At 45.8% G+C, this 20,493-nt stretch overlaps 1 protein-coding gene, 1 non-coding gene and 2 pseudogenes across 2 annotated transcripts; all 4 read right to left on the bottom strand.

Moving 5' to 3' along the window:
* Positions 1–20,493, bottom strand: part of LOC121758920 — a 126,407-nt pseudogene that overhangs the window by 37,325 nt on the left and 68,589 nt on the right.
* On the bottom strand, positions 1,344–2,150 carry LOC121758930 (MFP1 attachment factor 1-like). Its single transcript, XM_042154367.1, has one exon. The coding sequence runs from the start codon at positions 2,053–2,055 to the stop codon at positions 1,522–1,524; it is 534 nt and encodes a 177-aa protein (XP_042010301.1). The 5' UTR covers positions 2,056–2,150; the 3' UTR covers positions 1,344–1,521.
* Positions 4,825–6,552, bottom strand: LOC121758922 (annotated as a pseudogene).
* TRNAG-GCC lies at positions 9,117–9,188 on the bottom strand. The gene has a single exon. It is a non-coding gene; the product is annotated as a tRNA-Gly (tRNA).

Here is a 20,493-nt window from a genome sequence, read left to right as displayed (position 1 = left end):
AATAATGTGGAGTACTATATGATATGCTAAGACAACGGTTCTATTGAACTCGGGGTGTTGCACCACAACTCCTCCAGTCAGGTGAATCGAGGCCGCAGATTGAATACCTCATAAAAAAGTTAACAGAAAGATTAACCAATTTTAACTTGAATTGCACCCTAAACTGTAGCAACACTCTTCAATTGAAGATGGCCACCATAAAAATAAGTCATGAAAGAGGCATATTTCAGATTCTAGACAACAGTGTAGATCAATTATCATGGACACCTAACTCAGCAGAATACTTATTCCAATATCTTATTCACAAAATGAGAACATCAGGAGGGGGGTGGGGGCTGCTTTACATGTGATCTAAACCCTGCTGTCCAAGGCCCCAGGCAATCACATTTCTACCTGTCTCACCTTTTTTAGAAGCAACACAATAAATTCAACTAAATTCCTACACCCGTCCCGTCAACCAAGTGTGGGGTTATAGGAGGAGATCACAGCGGTTTGGTGATATGTTCGACTTTACAGCCACAACAACATTCACTGCTTCCCATTCTCCTATGCCACTTTATATTGGCCAAATGCATGTTGTAAATCAATCCACCTAACTTTTGAATCACCTAAGCTATGTCCCTAGGAACTCGACACTATCCTAAAATAGGATATGGCTCCCTATGATAAGCTGATTAGAGGTAGTCTTGCTTAGAAAGCAAAGCTAAAGTGAAGTCGTAAATGTGGAAGAAATTTCTGGATACAAGCCACTAATCTACCTGGATAAAACCCCACTAACCTTGGATCCATCATTTAAAGGTAACAATAGACCCAACTTAAAGCCTACTCAAACACCAACTGCAACCAATAGCAAAGGCCTTTACCACCCTACACTGTAAAGTGTAAACCAAATGTGACAATTAATTTGGACTAGCTAACTACAATCTCAATGTATAGCAACATGAAGTGCTTGGAAGGAAGGTTCTGATAGCAAGTCCATCCAAACATCTGAATAAACAGGCATATCACTCCTCACCGAACGCCCAGCAAAAGATCAAGCGTAATAAAGATTCAACATGATATCAACTCCATTTACATATCCCATATGAACCTCATTTACTGCAAAATGCACATGTGACAGGCACTGAAAGCGGTGAATAATTACACACCACACCACTGCAAAGCTAATGGCATGGAGCAATCTTTACAGCTATATGTAATGATTCTCAAACTAAGAATTACCAAGTTGAAGTCCATTATCACCAATTAGCATCAAAATTTCAACAAGATTTCAATTTTTAAGCATTACATTGAAATTCCAGTTAACTAAAGCACAAAATGAGAAATCAAGAGGCAAATTTCGATAAAGAGCTAAATAACCTAATATATATATATATATATATATAGAACAAAGCATCCACATTACATAACAGTAATAGTATACCAAGTAGATCCCCAATCTCATCATAACAAAACATCGGCATGACATCACTAGCGAAAAAATAGAAATTAAAGCGAAAATTTAAATAGCATGTCAGTTACTCATTCATCATCGGCAACAGACTCGGTTTTCTCGCTCTGCGGCGGCGCGGATGACCCCGCGTCCTCCTCCTCCGCCTTGTGCGGCTCGTCGGTCGCCGGCGCAGGCTCCGGAGCAACCGCCGAGTCTCCAGATCTGGCCTTCACGGTGTCAAGCATCCGCTTGCTAATTTCCTTGGAATAGACCTGCAAAATCTCGATGCCGTCGTCATCAGCAGACACCGCATTTCCAGCGAGCTCGAAGGCCTCCTGCTCGATGAGCTTGGCGGCTTCGACCGCTTCTTCGCGCGAAACGGTGCCGTAGCGCTTGGAGAGAATGGAGGGGGAAGAGAGGGTTTCAATGAGGCGGTTCTTCACGGCCTCGCGCGTGCGGTCGGTCGGAGGCCAGATGCTGAAGGAAACGTTGGGGAATTTGTCGGCGGCGGCGACGGTGGCATTTGGTGGCGATTGCTCGATTTCGGCCATGGCGGTGGTGGGTGAAGGCGGAAGATGTTCAGCTTCGGGATTTTGATTTGGGGATTCAATATTGTCCGACATAATAATACAACCTCTTTTTATAGGATTGAGTGAAGCTACTTTGGTGCCCGATTCGGTCAATCAACTTGTGGATATCTTCATATTCCTTTATGCATGCTAATTGGACATGTTTGCAAACTTTTAATAGATTTTTCGATAGTCTTAATATACGAATATTCGTCACTGAAAATCGATACCATATGGAACATTTTGAATTATTTTTTAGCCTTTCTCCAACTTTTAATGAGCTCGACTACAAATTTAATGGTATGTATCACATGAGTCAAATTCGAGCTAGCAAGGACATAAGCTCGAGCATAGCTTTCCATTCTTAAATCTGAAGACTGAATATATATATATATATATATAGTTGTATGCCTTGTGGCCCAACTCCCAAAGAAAATAGGTTGGGTTTGGACTATTTACTACTACTACAATTTAAATTTATGGTCCATTAACATTAATATTTTACAAGATTCTGTAAATGTGTTTAGGCCCAACAATTTGTTTATTTGTTTTGCCAAATAGATTGGGATAACTCAAGTCATGGGCTGTTGTTTTTTTTCATAATGCTTACAATATTTATTTATAATAATTTTTTTCTAATCTTAATAACCTGCTAATTAAAAGTACAACAAATATGTTATAATGCAAGTGTTTCAATATTTTATCTTGAAAATTCAATAAATTTGAAATCTCAAACAAATATGAGTGGGTTTTATGTAGGATCACAATTTGAACTATTGTTTATGTCATCTTCGTGCTAATTTCATTAAATATTCTTAATTCTTGATTCTATTTTGGTTCAAATCTTTTAAGTCTAATGTTTTATGTAGTACCTTAATTTGACACAAATACACAATACAAACATGAACTGATGAAAGTCCCACCAAAACACGAACAAAATTGATGGATACTGTACTTTATTAAGCGTAGCCAAAAAAAATAAGAACGATAAGATTTCACGAAGATGTCCAAAAATGATAGTATTATTTGGATAATTCATTGCATAAATCAATAAACTAAATATGCTATAATTATTTATGGCTATGGACCAATCCAATATTTTAATCACGTAATTAGCCAAGAGCGGTAAATTGGCCAAACTTACGGCACCACTTAATCATAGCTAGGGAGTACTGAATTTAGTGCAATGTTGACCCAATATATATGTGAATTTGACATAAATTAATTGATGTAAATGTAACATGACAGTTTTTTTAATACTGTTAAAATTTCAAATTATTCCCAGATAGAAATTTAATTTTTTGCGAAATACTGAGGTGAAAAATAAATAAATAACACAATTTGTTGCTTTTTAAATATAGTTGAAAGAATAAATTGATCGCGCACAGCCCCTAATGCTTAAATTTGTGCGAAATAAATACTACTATCATTCAATCAAATTTATTATACTACTATAAAAAAGAAGTTGACTAATAAGTAGAGCCTCAAAGAGTTGGACGCAGCAAAGCTTGGATGACCTATGCTAGTAGATTAGCATTCTTTATAGTCTATTCCTAACTAACTTAGGTAAATTAAAAAATTTATTAATACTACTACATTTTATTTTAGTTTTAAATACTACTAGTATAAAATAAAGTTAATGATGTTTTCTGATTCATTGAGCCGAATTAATTTCAAAATAAATAAGAGAAATAAATAAAGTTAACTAATAAAGGTTTAAAGTTAATTAAATTATAAAATACGATTAATAAAAATTTAACCCAAAACCTATAAAACCAAAATACAGTAGTATAAGGATACAATGAAAAAAAAATTGTGAAAACATCTAATGAAACAAATCACATTTGTTTAAAAATGTGATTTGCTATGGATTTTTTTATTTTAAAAAAACTTTTATACGAAGGGAGAAATTACAAATAAACTTCTATAGAAAGGAGGAAATAACAATTGAGGGCTCGAATGTGATTTGCTATGGATCTCCATATGTATTTGCTAAAAAAATTAAAAGTTATATACCTACAAACAAATACTAACTCAAATAACACCTACAAAGTAAAAGTGCCTAATAAAATTCTTGATTAACCACCATAAAACACCTCCACGAAATACTATAAAAGGAACCCTTCTCCCCATTCATTTTCCCACGCAACACAAAATATTTTAAGCATGACAAAGGTAACCTCACTCACTCCTTTCTTCTTTCCTCCTATGTTTTTCATGCATCATCTCTCTCTGCTTGAGTCGCCCCATTTCCAACGCCGCGGCTGGAAATTTTGGGGAGGAGCACTGGTTCTTGCACCCCTGGCTTTTCGCCCACGCACCGATGCCCAATGGTGGTTTCAAGTGGCCGATGCCGGTGAAGCACTGGCCATTTTATGCTCAAAGCCCGATGCCTAGCGGTGGTTTCAAGTGGCCAGTGCCTGTGAAGCCCTGGCCATTTTATGCTCAAGGCCCGACTCCTAGCGGTGTTTTAAGTGGCCAGTGCCAGTGAAACACTGGCCATTTTATGCTCAAGGCCCGATACCCGATGAGGGTTGGAAGTGGTGGGCCGAAGAAGGAGGTGACTAGTGATGATACTGAGGAGGTGGCGACTGCGGCTGCTCCACCCCTCACGGGGGTAGAGTTTTTTTTTTCTTTTAAAAGAAAGCATCAATAATGATTCTCTATTTACTTTTACAATAATGTGATTTGGATTTAGTTAAGTTAGGTAAAATAAATTATTGGTTTTGAATTGAAATAACCATTTTGCATACAATGTATGGCTTAATTTGATGGAAACGTTTAGCTAGTACTATTTTTTTTTTTCTTGAATATGCAGTTGAATTAGAATTAAAACCAACCTATTATCAAGACATAAGTTGAATTACTAACACTCTTAATTATCACAACACAAACCAAATCAAATAAAAAGAAGATAAACAACTCCACATCCTCAATCAAAGTGATGATCAATCCAACTCTTGGATCTAAACTAGATGCACTGCTTCATTCCTCACAACACACACAGCCTCAAGAGGCTTTGCCTTACGCAATGTAACACCCAAATCCCCCCAAAATCAACCTCAACATCCCCCCTTTCCCCAGTCCGAAACACTGCACAAACGCAACCCAACGCCAACGACAACCGTCCTCATGCCCATGGCAGCCCCGGGGCAAGCCCTTCTCCCCATCCCAAATGGCAAGAACCGGCTCCCTTCCCTCTCCGCCTCCAAACCCTCAAATCTCTCCGGATAAAATTCTCCGGCTCATCCCACTGGCTTAGGCCGCGGTGCACGGCCCAGGCATTCACCAGCAGGATGGTGCCCCTGGGGATGTCATACCCCCCGACCCTACACTGCTCTGACGAGAGGTGGGGTAGGAGCAGTGGGGGTCACGGGGTGCAGCCTCAGAGTCTCGTTGACAACGCAACGAAGGTACGGGAGCTTGGGGAGATCGGCGTCATTGATCAGGTGATCATGGCCTATGTTTTTGTCTATCTCTTGTTGTAGCTTTTGCAGCACGCGGGGCTGAGTCAGCAGATTCGACATGGCCCATTCCATTGTCAAGGCAGAGGTATCCGTTCCGGCCGTCAGCATTATCTGATAAACCACAGTTCAATTGATAACACATTATTTTCCCTCTAATCTAACTATTTATATATCATTTGAGCCATCAACATAATAAAACGTTACCACTAAAATACCCTTTATGACATCATCGTTGTAGAGATGAGGCTCCGACGCCTGAACCGACAGTAGACGTTCAATCAATTGCTGCCTCTCCTCTTCTCCTCCTCCTCTCTGATTTCATCAACCATGGCCTGCAAAAACTCATCCTCTTCCTATGCATCAACACTGCCTTCTTCTCCAGCCCTTTGTATCCAATCCATCTCAAAATCGGAAAGTAATCACACATACCCATCAACACCGTAGGTGAGAACATCCACGCATCGATTGCAGAATCTCCCTTCCGCCTCCGTCCCGATCTCCTCCTCCCCGACAATCAGTTTCCCGGTGATACCTCTCATCACGACGTTGAAGCTGAAGGGCGTAGATCACGTTAGTCAGATCAACTCTCTTCCCGCTCTCCTTCCGCAGCCGCCGCAGAATCCGAAGCATCTCCTCTTCTCGAATATGGGCGGATCTCTGGAGGCTGCGCGAGGAGAAGAGCTCGACGACGGTGAGGCGGCGGAGGATCCGCCAGAGCTGGCCGTAGGAAGACCACGCGTAGGCGGAGTAGTTGTAGGTGAGGTGGTCCCCGGCGAGGGAGGAGGGGCGGTTGGCGAAGACGACGTCGTTGGTGGTGAGGCATTCTTCGGCGGCGGAGGGAGAGGAGATGATGAGGAAGGATTTGCAGCCTAGGCGGAGAGAGAAGATGTGGCCGAGGTGGGAGGAGAGGGAGGCTAGAGTGAGGTGGAGGGGGTTGTTAAGGTTGAGGAGGTGGAGATGGCCGATTAGTGGGAGAGATGGTGGAGATGGTGGTGGATTTTGGTTTTGAAAGTGTTTTGAGGATGAAGATGGTGAAGAAGATGAATGGTGGCAATAGCAAAAGAAAACAGGTTTGGTGATCCATAGAGAGAGAGGGCGCAAGGAGAGCTTAGTTTTTGTGGAGTATATTATTCTTAGAGCATCCATAATGGCGGCGAACGGACCGGCTAGCCGATTTCCCGGCGCTGGCCGGTCCGCTTCGCCGAACTATTGTAGTCAGCTAGCGCCAAATCGGCGAGCGCACGCCGATTCCCGAGCGCTGGCCGATGCACTCGCCGATCGGCTGGCCGCCCATTGCAGGCTCCCGATCGGCGAGCGATCGGCCAGCCGATTTTTTTATTATTTTTTATTTAATTTTTCGAAACCCTTATATATACGCGATTTGCATGTCATTTTCATTCGCACAACTTATTTTTAACGAGTTTTCTCTCTATCTTAATTTCTATACAAGAGGAACAACGTGAAATGAGTAGCGCGGGTGGTAGTAGTGGTGGTAGTGGTGGGGATGCTGAGAAGTACGAACGGCGAATGAACAAAGAGTTGGAGGCCTATACGTTCCGTGAGATAAAGCGGCTGATACAAAGGGCCTTACAGCCGGCGGTACCTAGACCCCTCGACACGTTGTCCACCGCCGAGCAATGATTGAGCTGGATCACGTAGCTGCACATCAGCAGCTATATGAAGACTACTTCGTACCGGAGCCGCGGTTCAACACTAACCTTTTCAGGCGGCGTTTTAGGATGAGCAGGACCCTGTTTATGCGTATTGTTGACGCTTTGGAGCGTGATATATGTGTTTCCGCTTCAGGCACGATGAGGCTGGCAGACCCCGGCCACACACCTATTCAAAGTGCACTGCGGCAATCAGGTAGTTGGCCTACGGAGGCGTGGCAGACATGTGGGACGAGTACCTCCACATCGGTGAGACGATTGCCCTTGAATGTATGAAGTATTTCTGTTAGGGCGTGGTTGAAATATTCCGTGATCAGTACCTTCAAGGCCCTACCCCCGAAGACTGCCAGGAGCTGATGCAGATGCACGGGGAGAAGCATGGGTTCCCGGGTGTGTTAGGCAGCATAGATTGTATGCATTGGGAGTGGAAGAACTGCCCCGCTGCTTGGAAAGGGTTCTACACGACCGGCTACAAGGGAAAGAATCCCACGATGATCCTCATGGCCGTAGCTGATTACCGGTTGTGGATTTGGCATGCATATTTTGGGGTAGCCCGGGTCGAACAACGACCTCAACGTCCTCAACTCGTCAACCCATTTTCAACGAGCAGTGCCACGGCGTCGGTCCGGCCATCAGTTTATCGCCAACGGGAACCAGCATGATATGGGCTACTACTTGGCGGATGGGATATACCCTAGGTGGCCCGTCTTTGTGAAAACGATCAGGTGCGCATCAGATGAGAGGAAGGCCTACTTTGCGGAACGGCAGGGAGTCGGCGCGCAAGGACGTGGAGCGCGCATTTGGTGTGCTCCAGTCTCGATGGGCGGTAATTAGGGGTCCAACGCGTTTGTGGCATGTCGACTGCATTGCTGATATAATGTACTCTGTATTATCATGCACAACATGGTTGTCAAAGATGAAGGTGTACAACTGACTAGTTGGGCCAAACGATGATAATGAAGCCGGTCCAAGCCACGGCATGGCCGCCCCCAACGTACGAAGTGGGGGTACCTCACGATGAAGTCGGCCGCCTCCAGCACATGCCGACATGCGCCAAGTGGAAGCTCATATTCGACTCCAAAAGGATTTAAATTGAAGAGTTGTGGGCGCGGATGACTGCACGGCGTTAGTTTTTTTTTAATTATGTGATTTTTTTAATGTACCTTTTTTTATTTAAATAAAATTATTGCATTTTCCTATCTGTGTCGTAAGTTGAATTCCGTATTTTGTGTGATTGTTGTGTTATATATTTTGTTTATTGTGGCTAGCCTATAGCTAGGCTATTGCTTGTCCAGTTGCTTGTCCTGATGATGTGGCAGGAGGAGTTTTTAGTGCTGATGATGTGGCAGGAGGGAGTTTGTGGCTAGGCTATGGCGGGCTATTGCCACCGTGGATGCTCTTACTACTAATATCTATCCAAATTTGTGGAAAGTCGAAGGAGTTGAGTTATTGAGTGGGGCCGGGGGAAGATATGAATCTTTCCTGATCTACTTTTTTTCTATCAAGTGGGACAAAATTGTTTACTTGTGAAGCATGTGTTTGAATTGAAAAAATAGTCCCTTCGTTGCTATAAATCGAAACTTTTTTTGTTTGGTTCGTTTCCTAAAAATTAAAAACTTTCTATTTATAACATATTTTTATATCTTTCTTATTTTACCGGATTATGCAATTAAACTCATTTTAGAGAACTGGGAAATATAAATAATTTTGTAAGCTAATGTGAAGGTTCAGGGATGGTAAACTGGTAATGGTTTGTTACGTTACAATATTATTTTAAAATAAATGTACATAAGTTAATAATTTATTTATTACTCAAATATTTATTTTTGATAATTAAATCTACAAATATTTAAATTCTATTCTACAAAATTAAAATCTAAAAGATTATAATCTAGACAAATCTTACGTGGGCAATGGCTATTCGAAAAAGCTAATTGGTCTAATCTTATAGCATCAAAATGTTGAAGAACATATTAAATGCACCAGCCGGGAATCGAACCCGGGTCTGTTACCGTGGCAGGGTACTATTCTACCACTAGACCACTGGTGCTTCTGGTCTTAGTCCTTCTTTAAATCTATTTCAGGGATGAACGGTGGCTGCTGGACGAGAACATGATAGTCGGCACATAATCGAGCCGTTGTTGGATTCGAGTTTAGCCGAAAATAAAAAGCTTCTTAATATTGATCATCAATTGGCTATAATACGATAATGACATGAAGACAACATACAAGATAGTAGTAGTAGTAAATAACTGCGCATATACAAATTCTAAATATGAGTCTTCTTCATCCCGACTTTTCCCCATACTTCTAACAGCACAACAATGATATCTCTTCAAAAGTTGGCCCCCTTGGCCAAGATAATTGGAGTGGTTCAACACGTTGATGTCATTATTTGGCCTGGAGACATAGAAGTATGCGTGTCATTGGAGACCTCAAGTATTAGCAATCAGTGGTCGTTGGTGAAACCTGATAAGTTTGTAATCTCAGTGATGGGGTACGTACTAAACAAGCCCAATAGCAGTGACAGCTCGGCCAGCCCAAAGCCCAAGAGTTCAGTTCGGCATTACCAAAGAGTTCGGCCTCAGCCTACAGCTCGGTAAAAGCCAACCAATCAAGCTCTGCTCTCAGGTCGGCAATCAAGCTCTACTCTCAGATCGGCAACCAAAGCAGTTCGGTCTCGGTATTCGACCGAACAAGGAGTTAGTGGGACCCATACCGGATGTCCAACACACCCACTACCACGTGATTCAGTTCAGGCCACGATCGTAGGCCATGACCTACGCTTCACCCACGATCTTAGGCCATAACCTACACGACATCCACGACTTAGGGTGGTGACGCAAGCCATGATCTGAGTTCATTATATAAATAGAACTTAGATCTGATAGAAGAGGTTAGAATCTCTCTAGAGAAACAATCATATAGCAAGTCTGTGTTGTAAGCTGTATTTGGCAGATCAAGCAATACAAACCTGCCCCCAATTTCTCCCCGTGGACGTAGATTTACCTCAGTAAATCGAACCACGTTAATTCTCTGTGTCGTGATTTATTTTTACGAGCATTTATCATCATCAATAATTCGCGGAATCCATCACGGCGCCGTCTGTGGGAAACGAAAGAACAAAATTGTGATAAAGCGAATTTTTGATCCATTTTTTCCACCAAAAATGCATACCAGAGTCCGCAAGATACACCGCATTCCTGCCCGTGAGAACCCGGAGGAAGCCAATCCATCCCATAGGTCTGGAAAACCGCCTAGGGATAAATCCCCACCCAGTTCTCATGGCGAGAGGAACAGGCCGCTCCAAAAAATCGTCCCACTGAGTCTTCCCAGCAGCCTGATCTGAATGAGGCTGTCGAAGCTGTTCTTGGCTGAGAAGCAGGATGAGTTCTTAGCCTTCCTGCAAAAGAAGCCAAGAGCCGAAGACGAAACGGAGGATTCTCCTTCCTCATCCAGACATGGAAAGTCCATACCCGCAGTAGTGCCGTGTCTTCCAGGAAGAAGAATCCTCAACCCCGACATATTCCTGATCTTCCTCGGTACCGGAATCACAGGAGAACTCAATCTCCTCCATACCGACGAGATATCGGATTCGCCGTGTACGGAGCACTGAAGACTCCGTTCTCGGACGACATCACCCGAACTCCCCTACCACAGAACTACCGAACTCCGTCGATGACTTACGACGGGCCTCGTGGACCCTCACGATTTCCTGGGGGCGCTATCAATATAACATGGCGAACCAGGGTCTCAACGAGGTCCACATGTGCAAGCTATTTCCCGAGCTGCTCATCGGGAACGCGAGAAGGTGGTTCGATAGCCTCCCCCAGGGCAGCATCAGATCTTACCGAGATCTAATGGATGCCTTCCACAGGGAGGTTCTTTCAGAAAGCGGAAGCCCGAATCACTTCGGCTCAGCTGCTTTCCATTCGTCAAGGTCGCGACGAAAAAATCAGCGACTTTATGACAAGATTCCACAAGGAATGCCCTGCAAGTGGACGATCTCACGATCTGCTTGTCATCTCGGCATTCCAAAATGGAATCCTGCCCGGAGCTCTCTACAGGAAGCTCGTTGAGTGCGGTCCGCAGACAGCTCAGGAAATGTGGGACATTGCGGACCAGTACTCCCGAGCCGATGAGGCAGACCGTCGCAAACGGTCGTTAGACAGCTCATCGTCCCGAGGAGACAGGAGGAAGCCCGATCATAGCGATCAGGGACATCCTCGCCGAACTCCTTTTGGCGATCAGGGACATCCTCGCCGAACTCCTTTTGAAAGGATTCAAAGGACTCCGGTGCAAGACAGATTGGGACCCCCGTCTCAATCCCGAGAAGCCGCCCGCTCAGTTCGTACCGCTGAACAAGCCGAGAGCGGAAATTTTCGAACTACACTCCGACCTGTTCGAAAAGCCAAAGCGGATGACGACAATCTGGCGCGCGCGACCGACCCCAGGATACTATACTCTGCTCACTACCCATCAAGACACGGTTCACGATACCGAGGAGTGCAGAAACTTGGCTGCAGGTATCGATGTTCTTGTGAGGGCAGGGACATTGAAAAAATACCAAAGCAAGCAGTCAAAGAAGAATAAGAAGCAGAGAGGTGCAAACTGCGCTCCTCAGGATCCGAAAAGGCAGCCGGATCCCGAAGACGATGACGAGCCGCAATATGATGGAGTAATCCTGACTATTGACGCTCTCCCTGCCGGGAAGACCAAGTCGTCCCTGAAGTCAGAGCGCAGGGGCTCCAATCGAGAGGAGCCAACGCATAAAAAGGCTGAAGCAGGACGAAGTGATTACGTTCTCGATGCTGATCCCGTCCCGGCCATCTCTCCTCACCAAGACGCCATTGTCATCCAAGCCGGAGTGGCAAACAAACTGATCCACAGGGTGTTTGTGGATACAGGAGCGTCAGTCAGCATTCTTTTTAAAGAGTGCTTCGACAAACTAGAAGTGGACCCAGCTCGGCTCAGCCCGGCTCCGCTTCCCCTGAAGAGCTTCGCCCAGGAGGACACCCGCCCTGAAGGTATTATCAGCCTTCCGATCACGGTGGGGAAAGCGCCTACTAGCTCCAGTACGATGATTGAGTTTTTCGTGGTAAAAGCTCGGTCCCCGTACAACGTCATCCTGGGAAGAGACTGGCTCAACACAGTTCGGGCCGTTTGCTCCACCTATCACCTCACCATCAAGATCCCTACTAAAGGAGGGATAGCGGTCATCCGAGGTGACCAAAAAAGAGCAAAGGAATGCCTGCAAATTGCGCTTAGAAGTGCCGAGCAGTCAGATCGGCACCACCAAGCATAGCAATCACAGCAGCCGGAGTCAGAGGCGATGACCGAAGTCATACCGGAGCCGAACTCGATGACAGTTCAGCTGTACGAAGACGATCCATCCAGAACGGTTAAGATCGGCTTCGCGGGAACGCCTCTACTTCGGGAAAAAAACCATCCAGCTCCTCAAGGAGTACAAAGACGTCTTTGCATGGTCTCCGTTGGACATGACCGGAGTGCCCCCCGAGGTAATCACTCATCGTTTAAATATTGATCCTTCGGTCCGGCCGATAAAACAGAAGCAAAGACTCTTTGCGGCAGAACGAAGTCAAGTCATCCATGACGAAGTCCGTCAATTATTGAAGGCGGATGTGTTATTCGAAGTGAAGTATCCTTCGTGGGTGGCCAATCCTGTCATGATCAAGAAAAAGGAAGGAGGATGGCGGATGTGCATAGATTTCACCGATCTAAATAAGCACTGTCCCAAAGATTGCTATCCCCTTCCGAACATAGATAAAAAAGTAGAAGCTCTGATAGGCTTTGAAATTTTTTGTTTTCTTGATCTATACAAAGGATACCATCAGGTTTTAATGGATGAGATTGACGCTTCAAAAACGGCCTTCATTACTGATTTCGGCATTTTCGCTTATAAAAAGATGCCATTCGGTTTAAAGAATGCCGGAGCCACTTATCAAAGGATGGTAGACAAGCTTTTTCGGCACCTGATTGGAAAGGAAGTCGAAGTATATGTTGACGATATAGTCGTCAAGAGCAAAAGCACCTCGGAGTACGAGCACAACCTCAAGTCCACTCTCAACGTGCTCAAGAAAGCCAACCTCAAACTTAATCCCCAAAAGTGTACCTTTTTGGTAGATTCGGGAAAGTTTCTGGGTTGTTGGGTTTCAAAAGACGGACTCAAGGCAAACCCCTCAAAAGTTCAAGTCGTTCAGAACATGGCAATGCCGAAGTCCATACATGACGTGCAAAGGCTAACCGGATGTCTAGCCGCACTGAGTCGATTCCTTTCCCAAGCAGCCGAAAAGCAACTGCCGTTCTTCAAGGTGTTGAAAAAGGCACCAAAGTTCGAGTGGGGAGCCGAGCAGAAAAAGGCCTTTGACGAGCTCAAAAGTTATCTAGCCGAGCTTCCTATTCTCTCTGCTCCAGCCGAAGCCGAAGTACTATTCTTATACTTAGCGGCATCGGATCAAACCATCAGCGCGGTGCTTGTACGAGAAGAAGGCCTAAAGCAGTTTCCCATCTACTTTACAAGCCGAGCATTAAGAGGTCCAGAAACAAGGTATCAACCTCTGGAAAAAATTGCTCTGGCGTTAGTAAATGCAGCAAGGAGACTGCGGCCATACTTCTATGCTCACAAGGTATGCGTCTTAACCGATCTACCTCTTCGGCAAGTTTTGACCAAGCCAGAAGCATCGGGCAGAATCGCCAAGTGGGCTATAGAGTTGGGAGAGCACACAATTGAATATCTACCTCGGAAAGCCATCAAGGGACAAGCCTTGGCAGATTTTCTTGCAGAAGCGAAGTTCGATCAAGCAATTCCTATTATTGCCGAACAGAAGAATTCTGCAATGCCGAACTAGCACAACCCTTGGAATCCGAAGTAGAGCCGCCGGACTGCTGGAGCGGATTCGTAGATGGAGCTTCAAACAAGATGGGAAGTGGAGCTGGTATTTTACTTGTCGCTCCCGACGGACACGAGGTAACCTACTCACTTCGTTTCCTATTCCCCACTACTAATAATGAAGCCGAGTACGAAGCCCTCCTGGCCGGACTCCAGTTAGCGCAAAGTCTACTCGTCAAATCTCTCAAAGTCCATTGTGATTCACAAGTCATAGTAAATCACATGTTGGGTACAAGTGAAGCCCGTGACGAGAGAATGAAGAAGTATTTGGACAAAGCGCAAAGCATCAGCCGAAGTTTCTCCTATTTTCGGATAATCCGCATTCCCAGAGCGGAAAATAGCCGAGCAGATACCTTAAGTAAGTTGGCCTCAGATCCGAGCTCAAAGGCGGAAGAATTAATGCATCGAAGCATTGATGAAGCCGAGGTACATTCTGTATCCAGCTCGCCGAACTGGATGACGCCGATCTTGCAGTATCTGGATCAAGGACAATTGCCCGAGGATAAGAGAGAAGCTCGGAAGATCACGTGCCGAGCTCTTCGGTACGAACTTCATGAAGGAGTCCTCTTTAGAAAGTCTTACCTCCAGCCGTTATTGCGGTGCGTAGGACCAGAAGAGACGGACTACATCCTCAGAGAAGTTCATGAAGGATCGTGCGGTAGCCACATCGGAGCCAGAGCTTTAGCTAAAAAAGTTCTGAGATGGGGATATTATTGGCCAACCATGGTACAAGAGGCAGTGCAGCTCGTCAAGAAGTGTACGAAGTGCCAAATTCATGCAAATGTCCCAAGGATGCCGCAGACCGATCTATACACTATGCAAAGCCCTTGGCCTTTCATGCAATGGGGCATAGACATAGTGGGACCACTTCCTCAAGCTCCTCGGCAAATGAAATTCCTTATCGTTGCCGTGGACTACTTCACGAAGTGGGTGGAGGCTGAACCATTAGCTACGATAACGAGCTCAAAGGCATTGGACTTCGTCTGGAAGAACATAGTGTGCCGATTTGGCATACCCCACATCCTCATCTCGGATAATGGGACTCAGTTCACCGACAAGACGTTCAAGAATTGGTGCCAAGAGCTGAACATACAACAGCGGTTCACTTCGGTCTCCCATCCCCAAGCAAACGGACAAACGGAAGTAACGAACCGGATTCTGGTGAAAGGGTTGAAAGCTCGGTTAGAACAAGCCAAAGGACAATGGGTAGAAAATCTCCCTCAAGTCCTATGGTCCTACCGAACTACACCCAAAACCTCCAACGGTGAAACTCCGTATAGTCTGGTGTACGGCACTGAAGCCGTAATTCCGGTGGAGATCGGCGTACCCAGTCCCCGAACTCTAAATTTCTCCTCAGAAATGAATGACGACGGACTGAGAGCAGAACTAGATCTCGCCGAAGAAAGAAGAGAATTGGCGTGCATAAAAGCAGCCAAGTATAAGGAGCAAGTAGCCCGGTATTATAACCAAAGGGTGAAAAAGCTTCAATTTCAAGTGGGAGATCTCGTCTTGAGAAACAACGAAGTAAGCCGAGCAGAAAAGCTGGGCAAACTCGAACCCACATGGGAGGGTCCATATCGGGTGTCAGAAGTCCTCGGCAAAGGGTCTTATAAATTGACTCACATGTCAGGAGAACAAGTACCCCGAACATGGCACGTCTCCAACCTCAAGAAGTTCCACTTGTAAGAGACAAGTCCGGTCAGTCCGTCTCGTGTCTAGTTCGGTCATAGGGGTATGTGTTTTTATTTGTTTGTTTTTTACTTGCACCTTTTACTTGTCGTTTTATAAAAAAGTTTAAAGTTTTTTCTTTCGTCTTTTTCATTTTTTCTCTATGTGTTTTGTCCTATGTGCTTGTCGTCTCTTACAAATGGTACCAAGGTATATCGTTCTTTAAAGACTGATCCCCTTTTTAGATCGATTATTAAAGACTATTGTGAGTCCAAGCTTCTAAGGAGGAGGATAAGACCACAATTCAGCTTAACAAGCAGTCCGTCTGAAACGAACTGCAATAAGCCAACGATTGTGAGTCCAAGCTTCCAAGGAGGATACAAGACCGCAATTCAGCTTAACAAGCACTTCGTCTGAAACGAACTGCAATAAGGGAAAGTCCGATCCACGCGATAAACCTCGCCGAATTAGGACGACCAAGTTCGGTCAAAGAAGTTTACCTCATAAGACCGGGACGACCATGTCTAGTCAAAGAGGTTTACTGCATAAGACCACTTCGGTTAACTGGGAAAGTCCGATCCACGCGATAAAACTCGCCGAATTAGGACAAGGGAAAGTTCGATCCCGGCGACAAAAATCGCAAAATTAGAACACAAACCAAGTCCGGTCAAAGATGTTTATTTCATCAGACCAAAGACGAGTCCGGTCGAAGATGTTTATTTCATCAGACCAAAGACGAGTTCGGTCAAAGGTGTTTATTTCATCAGACCAAAGACGAGTCCGGTCAAAGATGTTTATTTCATCAGACCAAGGACCAAGTCCGGTCAAAGAAGTTTACTTCATAAGACCGAGGACAAGTACGATGAAATTTTTTCGCTAAGCTGTAAATACAGTGTTAGAAGCGAAAACAAAATTTCATTTATCAAATCTTGTTCGGCATACAACTCCGCTACCCTACAAAATGGCGTTACGCTATTACAAAGGACTATTCTACTCGTCCAGGGTTGCTGAAGTTAAGCCACCTATCTGCAAAATCCTCTGGAAGCCGAGTTCGGTTGTTCCGAGCAGATGAAGAATAAGCAGGTCGACGAGATGCTATCCTCGACCCAACGCCTCTTCCCCGAGCCCGAGAAGTCCTAACACCTCGGCGATGAAGAGTCTCTGCAATAAGCATCTGCTGATCTTGCTCGCTCATAGTCACAACTCCTCGGCGAATTTCAGTCCGTCCCCGTCTTGACGATTCCGGTTGCTCCTGAGCCCGTTCTCGTCTTGACGTTTCCGGCTGTTCCGGAGTTCGTTGTTGGCTGGGAGTAGGATTTTGAACAAGGGAACCAGAGGTTTGATCTGGAGTGCGAGCATCTGTTGGCACGATATGCCGAAGGAATCTTTCTATGGAGGGGCGCCGAGAAAGAACAATGTCGTACCGAGAAGCCCAGCGCCGTAATGATTTCACAACTTGTTGGCAAGCCGAGCTCTCCAGCGCATTGTTCCTCCGGAGTACAGATATTCCTCCCACAGTTCGTCAACTCGACTCTGAACATCTGAGATGGTCAATCCCCCGCGCACACGGATGTAATCCTCGTACGCAGTCCTCTCAGCAATGGTCGTATTCAGCTCGGCCTCCAGATCCTTCTTATCGGACTCTAAGTCCTTATTATCGGCCTCCAGCTTCACTAAACGAGCCAGAAGCTCGTCATTCTTCGTCTGATCGGCTATAGCTCTTCTCTCAGCTTCGTCTAAAGCCGAAGAGTACAGCCGTTTCCAGTGAAGTATCTCCATCTCCTTGAGTACAAAGCAGCTATATTAGTTCGGCAGCTGTACCGAGCAGATAGTAAAATACAACAGGAATAAAGGCGAGTACGAAAAGCTATACGAAGACAAGTGTAGAGAATTTTTCATTCACAAGGAAATTTTTTACACTAGGGCTTCAAGGCCATTTTACAAGGAAGAAACTAGACTAAGAGAAGGGAGACGAAATCATACTCCGCCAGCTTCGTCTCCGGCTCCTCGGTCTGGTACAGCTTCTTTCTCTTGGGCTACCTCAGCCTCGGCCTCGCTTCCTGCCGGCCTCGCCTCCGCCTCCTGATCGGCTTCCTCCTCCGGATGCCCGGCCCGCTCGACTTCGGCCTCCGGCTCCAGCGGCTCGGCCTCACCCTCTCCGTTGTAAGTCGAAGCGGGTGAAACGGGTCCCACGGAGGCAAAGATAGCCTCCAGGTTCTCGTCCCGATCAGCTCGACAACTCCGGACTCGGTCTGCAGAAAGCAGGACCGAGGATGAAGCGAGCTCCTCAAGGAGCGGCAGATTCTGAAGCCGAGCAGCTATCTCTCGGCTGTACAGAGGCAGCACGACGTCGGCCCCTGCTCGCCCTTATCGGCAATTAGCCTTACCAGACTACCGACAAAGGCCGAGAACTGGCTGCTCAAAAAGAGTCTCTCCGTGTAGGCACGGAGACCCTCTCCTTGGGCAACCACGGCGGCAGCATCCCTCCGTTTCGTCTGCTCTCGCTGGATGACGAGCTGGTTTTTGGCAAACTGAGCTTCATCCTGGGCCGAAATCCTAGCAGCCCTGGCTTTCTCAAAGTTTGCCTCAGCCTGCTCGGCCCGTGACAAGCAGCCGCCAATTTCCTCTGCATCTCGGCATAGTCGTTGGACGCTTTGGAGAGTTCGACGGCGACGAGCTTGGAGAGCATATCATTCCTCTGAAAATGGATAAGGAAAAAAGTTAACAGAGGGGCACCAAAAATACAAGACAAGCCAAGCCAAGGAATCAAGAAGACAATTCACCTCGGCGAAGTCCGTGGGCCATAAAATGGCTCACAGATATGCTCCGAAGGAGGCGCCAAGACCACGTCTTTCTCTGGCGCCCTTGGGGGCTTCTGGGTCTTCCCCTTCTTGCTTGCCGAAGTCGACTCCGGCTTCTTTGGACCCGAAGAGGTCTTTTGCCTCTTCGGATTCTTCTCATCAGGCGCCGAGCTGGTAGCCTTCTCTCTCTCCGGCTCCACAAGCTCGGAGGACTTTCTGATAGCCTTATTCAACATGAACACTGCCAAAAAGCAAGAAAGCAAAGTCAGATTTTCTTCGTTAAAGCAGTAGAGCATAAAGATAAAGAGAAATCCTCACCCTCGGCCTCTTCGTCCGAAGACGAGATGTCGAACACGACGTCGCCCTTGACGAGCTCAGACTCCGTGTATTGTTTCCTAACTATGGGAATCTTGTTGAGCTCGCCATCGAGCTCGTCCAACGGTTCAGGCCGAGGGTGACGGATAACGGACTCCGGCCCTCTCCAGGGAAAACTAGGAGCCGCGGTCCTATCATAGTAGAAGAAGCGATTTTGCCACTTCGGCCACTTCGTTTTACAAAAGGCCCTAAAGGGCTGTAAAGGGATCAAGTAAAACCAAGACCCCTTCCTCTTAAATTGAAAGAATTTAAGGATCGCCTTCAAAGACAAATCCCTTCCTAACCTACGGAGTTCGGCAGCGAAGGCCGACAAGTGCCTCCAAGAGTTCGGAGTCACCTGGCCTAAAGGAAGCTGAAAAAAATCTAGTAAATCTATAAAGGCAGAAGGGAGGGGGAAACGAAGCCCGCATTCTAAGCAGGCCTCGTACACGGTGACGTAACCCTCCGGCGGGGAGTCAGCCCTATGATCACCGTCAGGTACCACCGCCTTCCCCCAGGAAAAGAGTATTTTTCGTAAAGGGATATCACAGTATCCTTACTCAAGATACTGAAAATACTCTACGGTCTTCTCCCCGGATTCTTTCCGGCTAGAAGACCCCTTACCCCTTTCCTAACGCTACCCGACTCCGAAGAAGAAGAAGAAGACATTTTTCTTACTTTTTGAAGGTGAAGGTAGTCTGAAGAAATTTTTGAAAGCGGAAGGAAATTTTTCACGCAGAAGATAGAGAGTGCAGAAGAAGCCAATAGCAAAGGTGTTCAAATGATGAAGAAAGACGGTATTTATCAGATTTGGAAAAGATTTCAAATCATCGCACCGTTTCATATCCCACCTTTTCAGGATTCAACGGCCGGATTTTACTGTCGCATTTAATGCCGCATTTAATGCAGTCACGCGCAGGGCACGTCCCCTGACTTCAGCCTCCCCCGTACCCTTTTCCAGAATGCCGAAGTGACTCGCTTCGCCGAAGTGAATCACTTCGCTTTTCGGGGGGGGTAGTGATGGGGTACGTACTAAACAAGCCCAATAGCAGTGACAGCTCGGCCAGCCCAAAGCCCAAGAGTTCAGTTCGGCATTACCAAAGAGTTCGGCCTCAGCCTACAGCTCGGTAAAAGCCAACCAATCAAGCTCTGCTCTCAGGTCGGCATCAAGCTCTACTCTCAGATCGGCAACCAAAGCAGTTCGGTCTCGGTATTCGACCGAACAAGGAGTTAGTGGACCCATACCGGATGTCCAACACACCCACTACCACGTGATGTCAGTTCAGGCCACGATCGTAGGCCATGACCTACGCTTCACCCACGATCTTAGGCCATAACCTACACGACATCCACGACTTAGGGTGGTGATGCAAGCCATGATCTGAGTTCATTATATAAATAGAACTTAGATCTGATATGAAGAGGTTAGAATCTCTCTAGAGAAAAAATCATATAGCAAGTCTGTGTTGTAAGCTGTATTTGGCAGATCAAGCAATACAACCTGCCCCCATTTTCTCCCGTGGACGTAGATTTATTTACCTCAAATCGAACCACGTTAAATTCTCTGTGTCGTGATTTATTTTTACGAGCATTTATCATCATCATAATTCGCGGAATCATCA

The sequence above is a fragment of the Salvia splendens genome, chromosome 12, assembly GCF_004379255.2.
Source record: "Salvia splendens isolate huo1 chromosome 12, SspV2, whole genome shotgun sequence".
Classification (NCBI taxonomy): Eukaryota; Viridiplantae; Streptophyta; class Magnoliopsida; order Lamiales; family Lamiaceae; genus Salvia; species Salvia splendens.
This window is presented reverse-complemented; position numbering and strand designations above follow the sequence as displayed.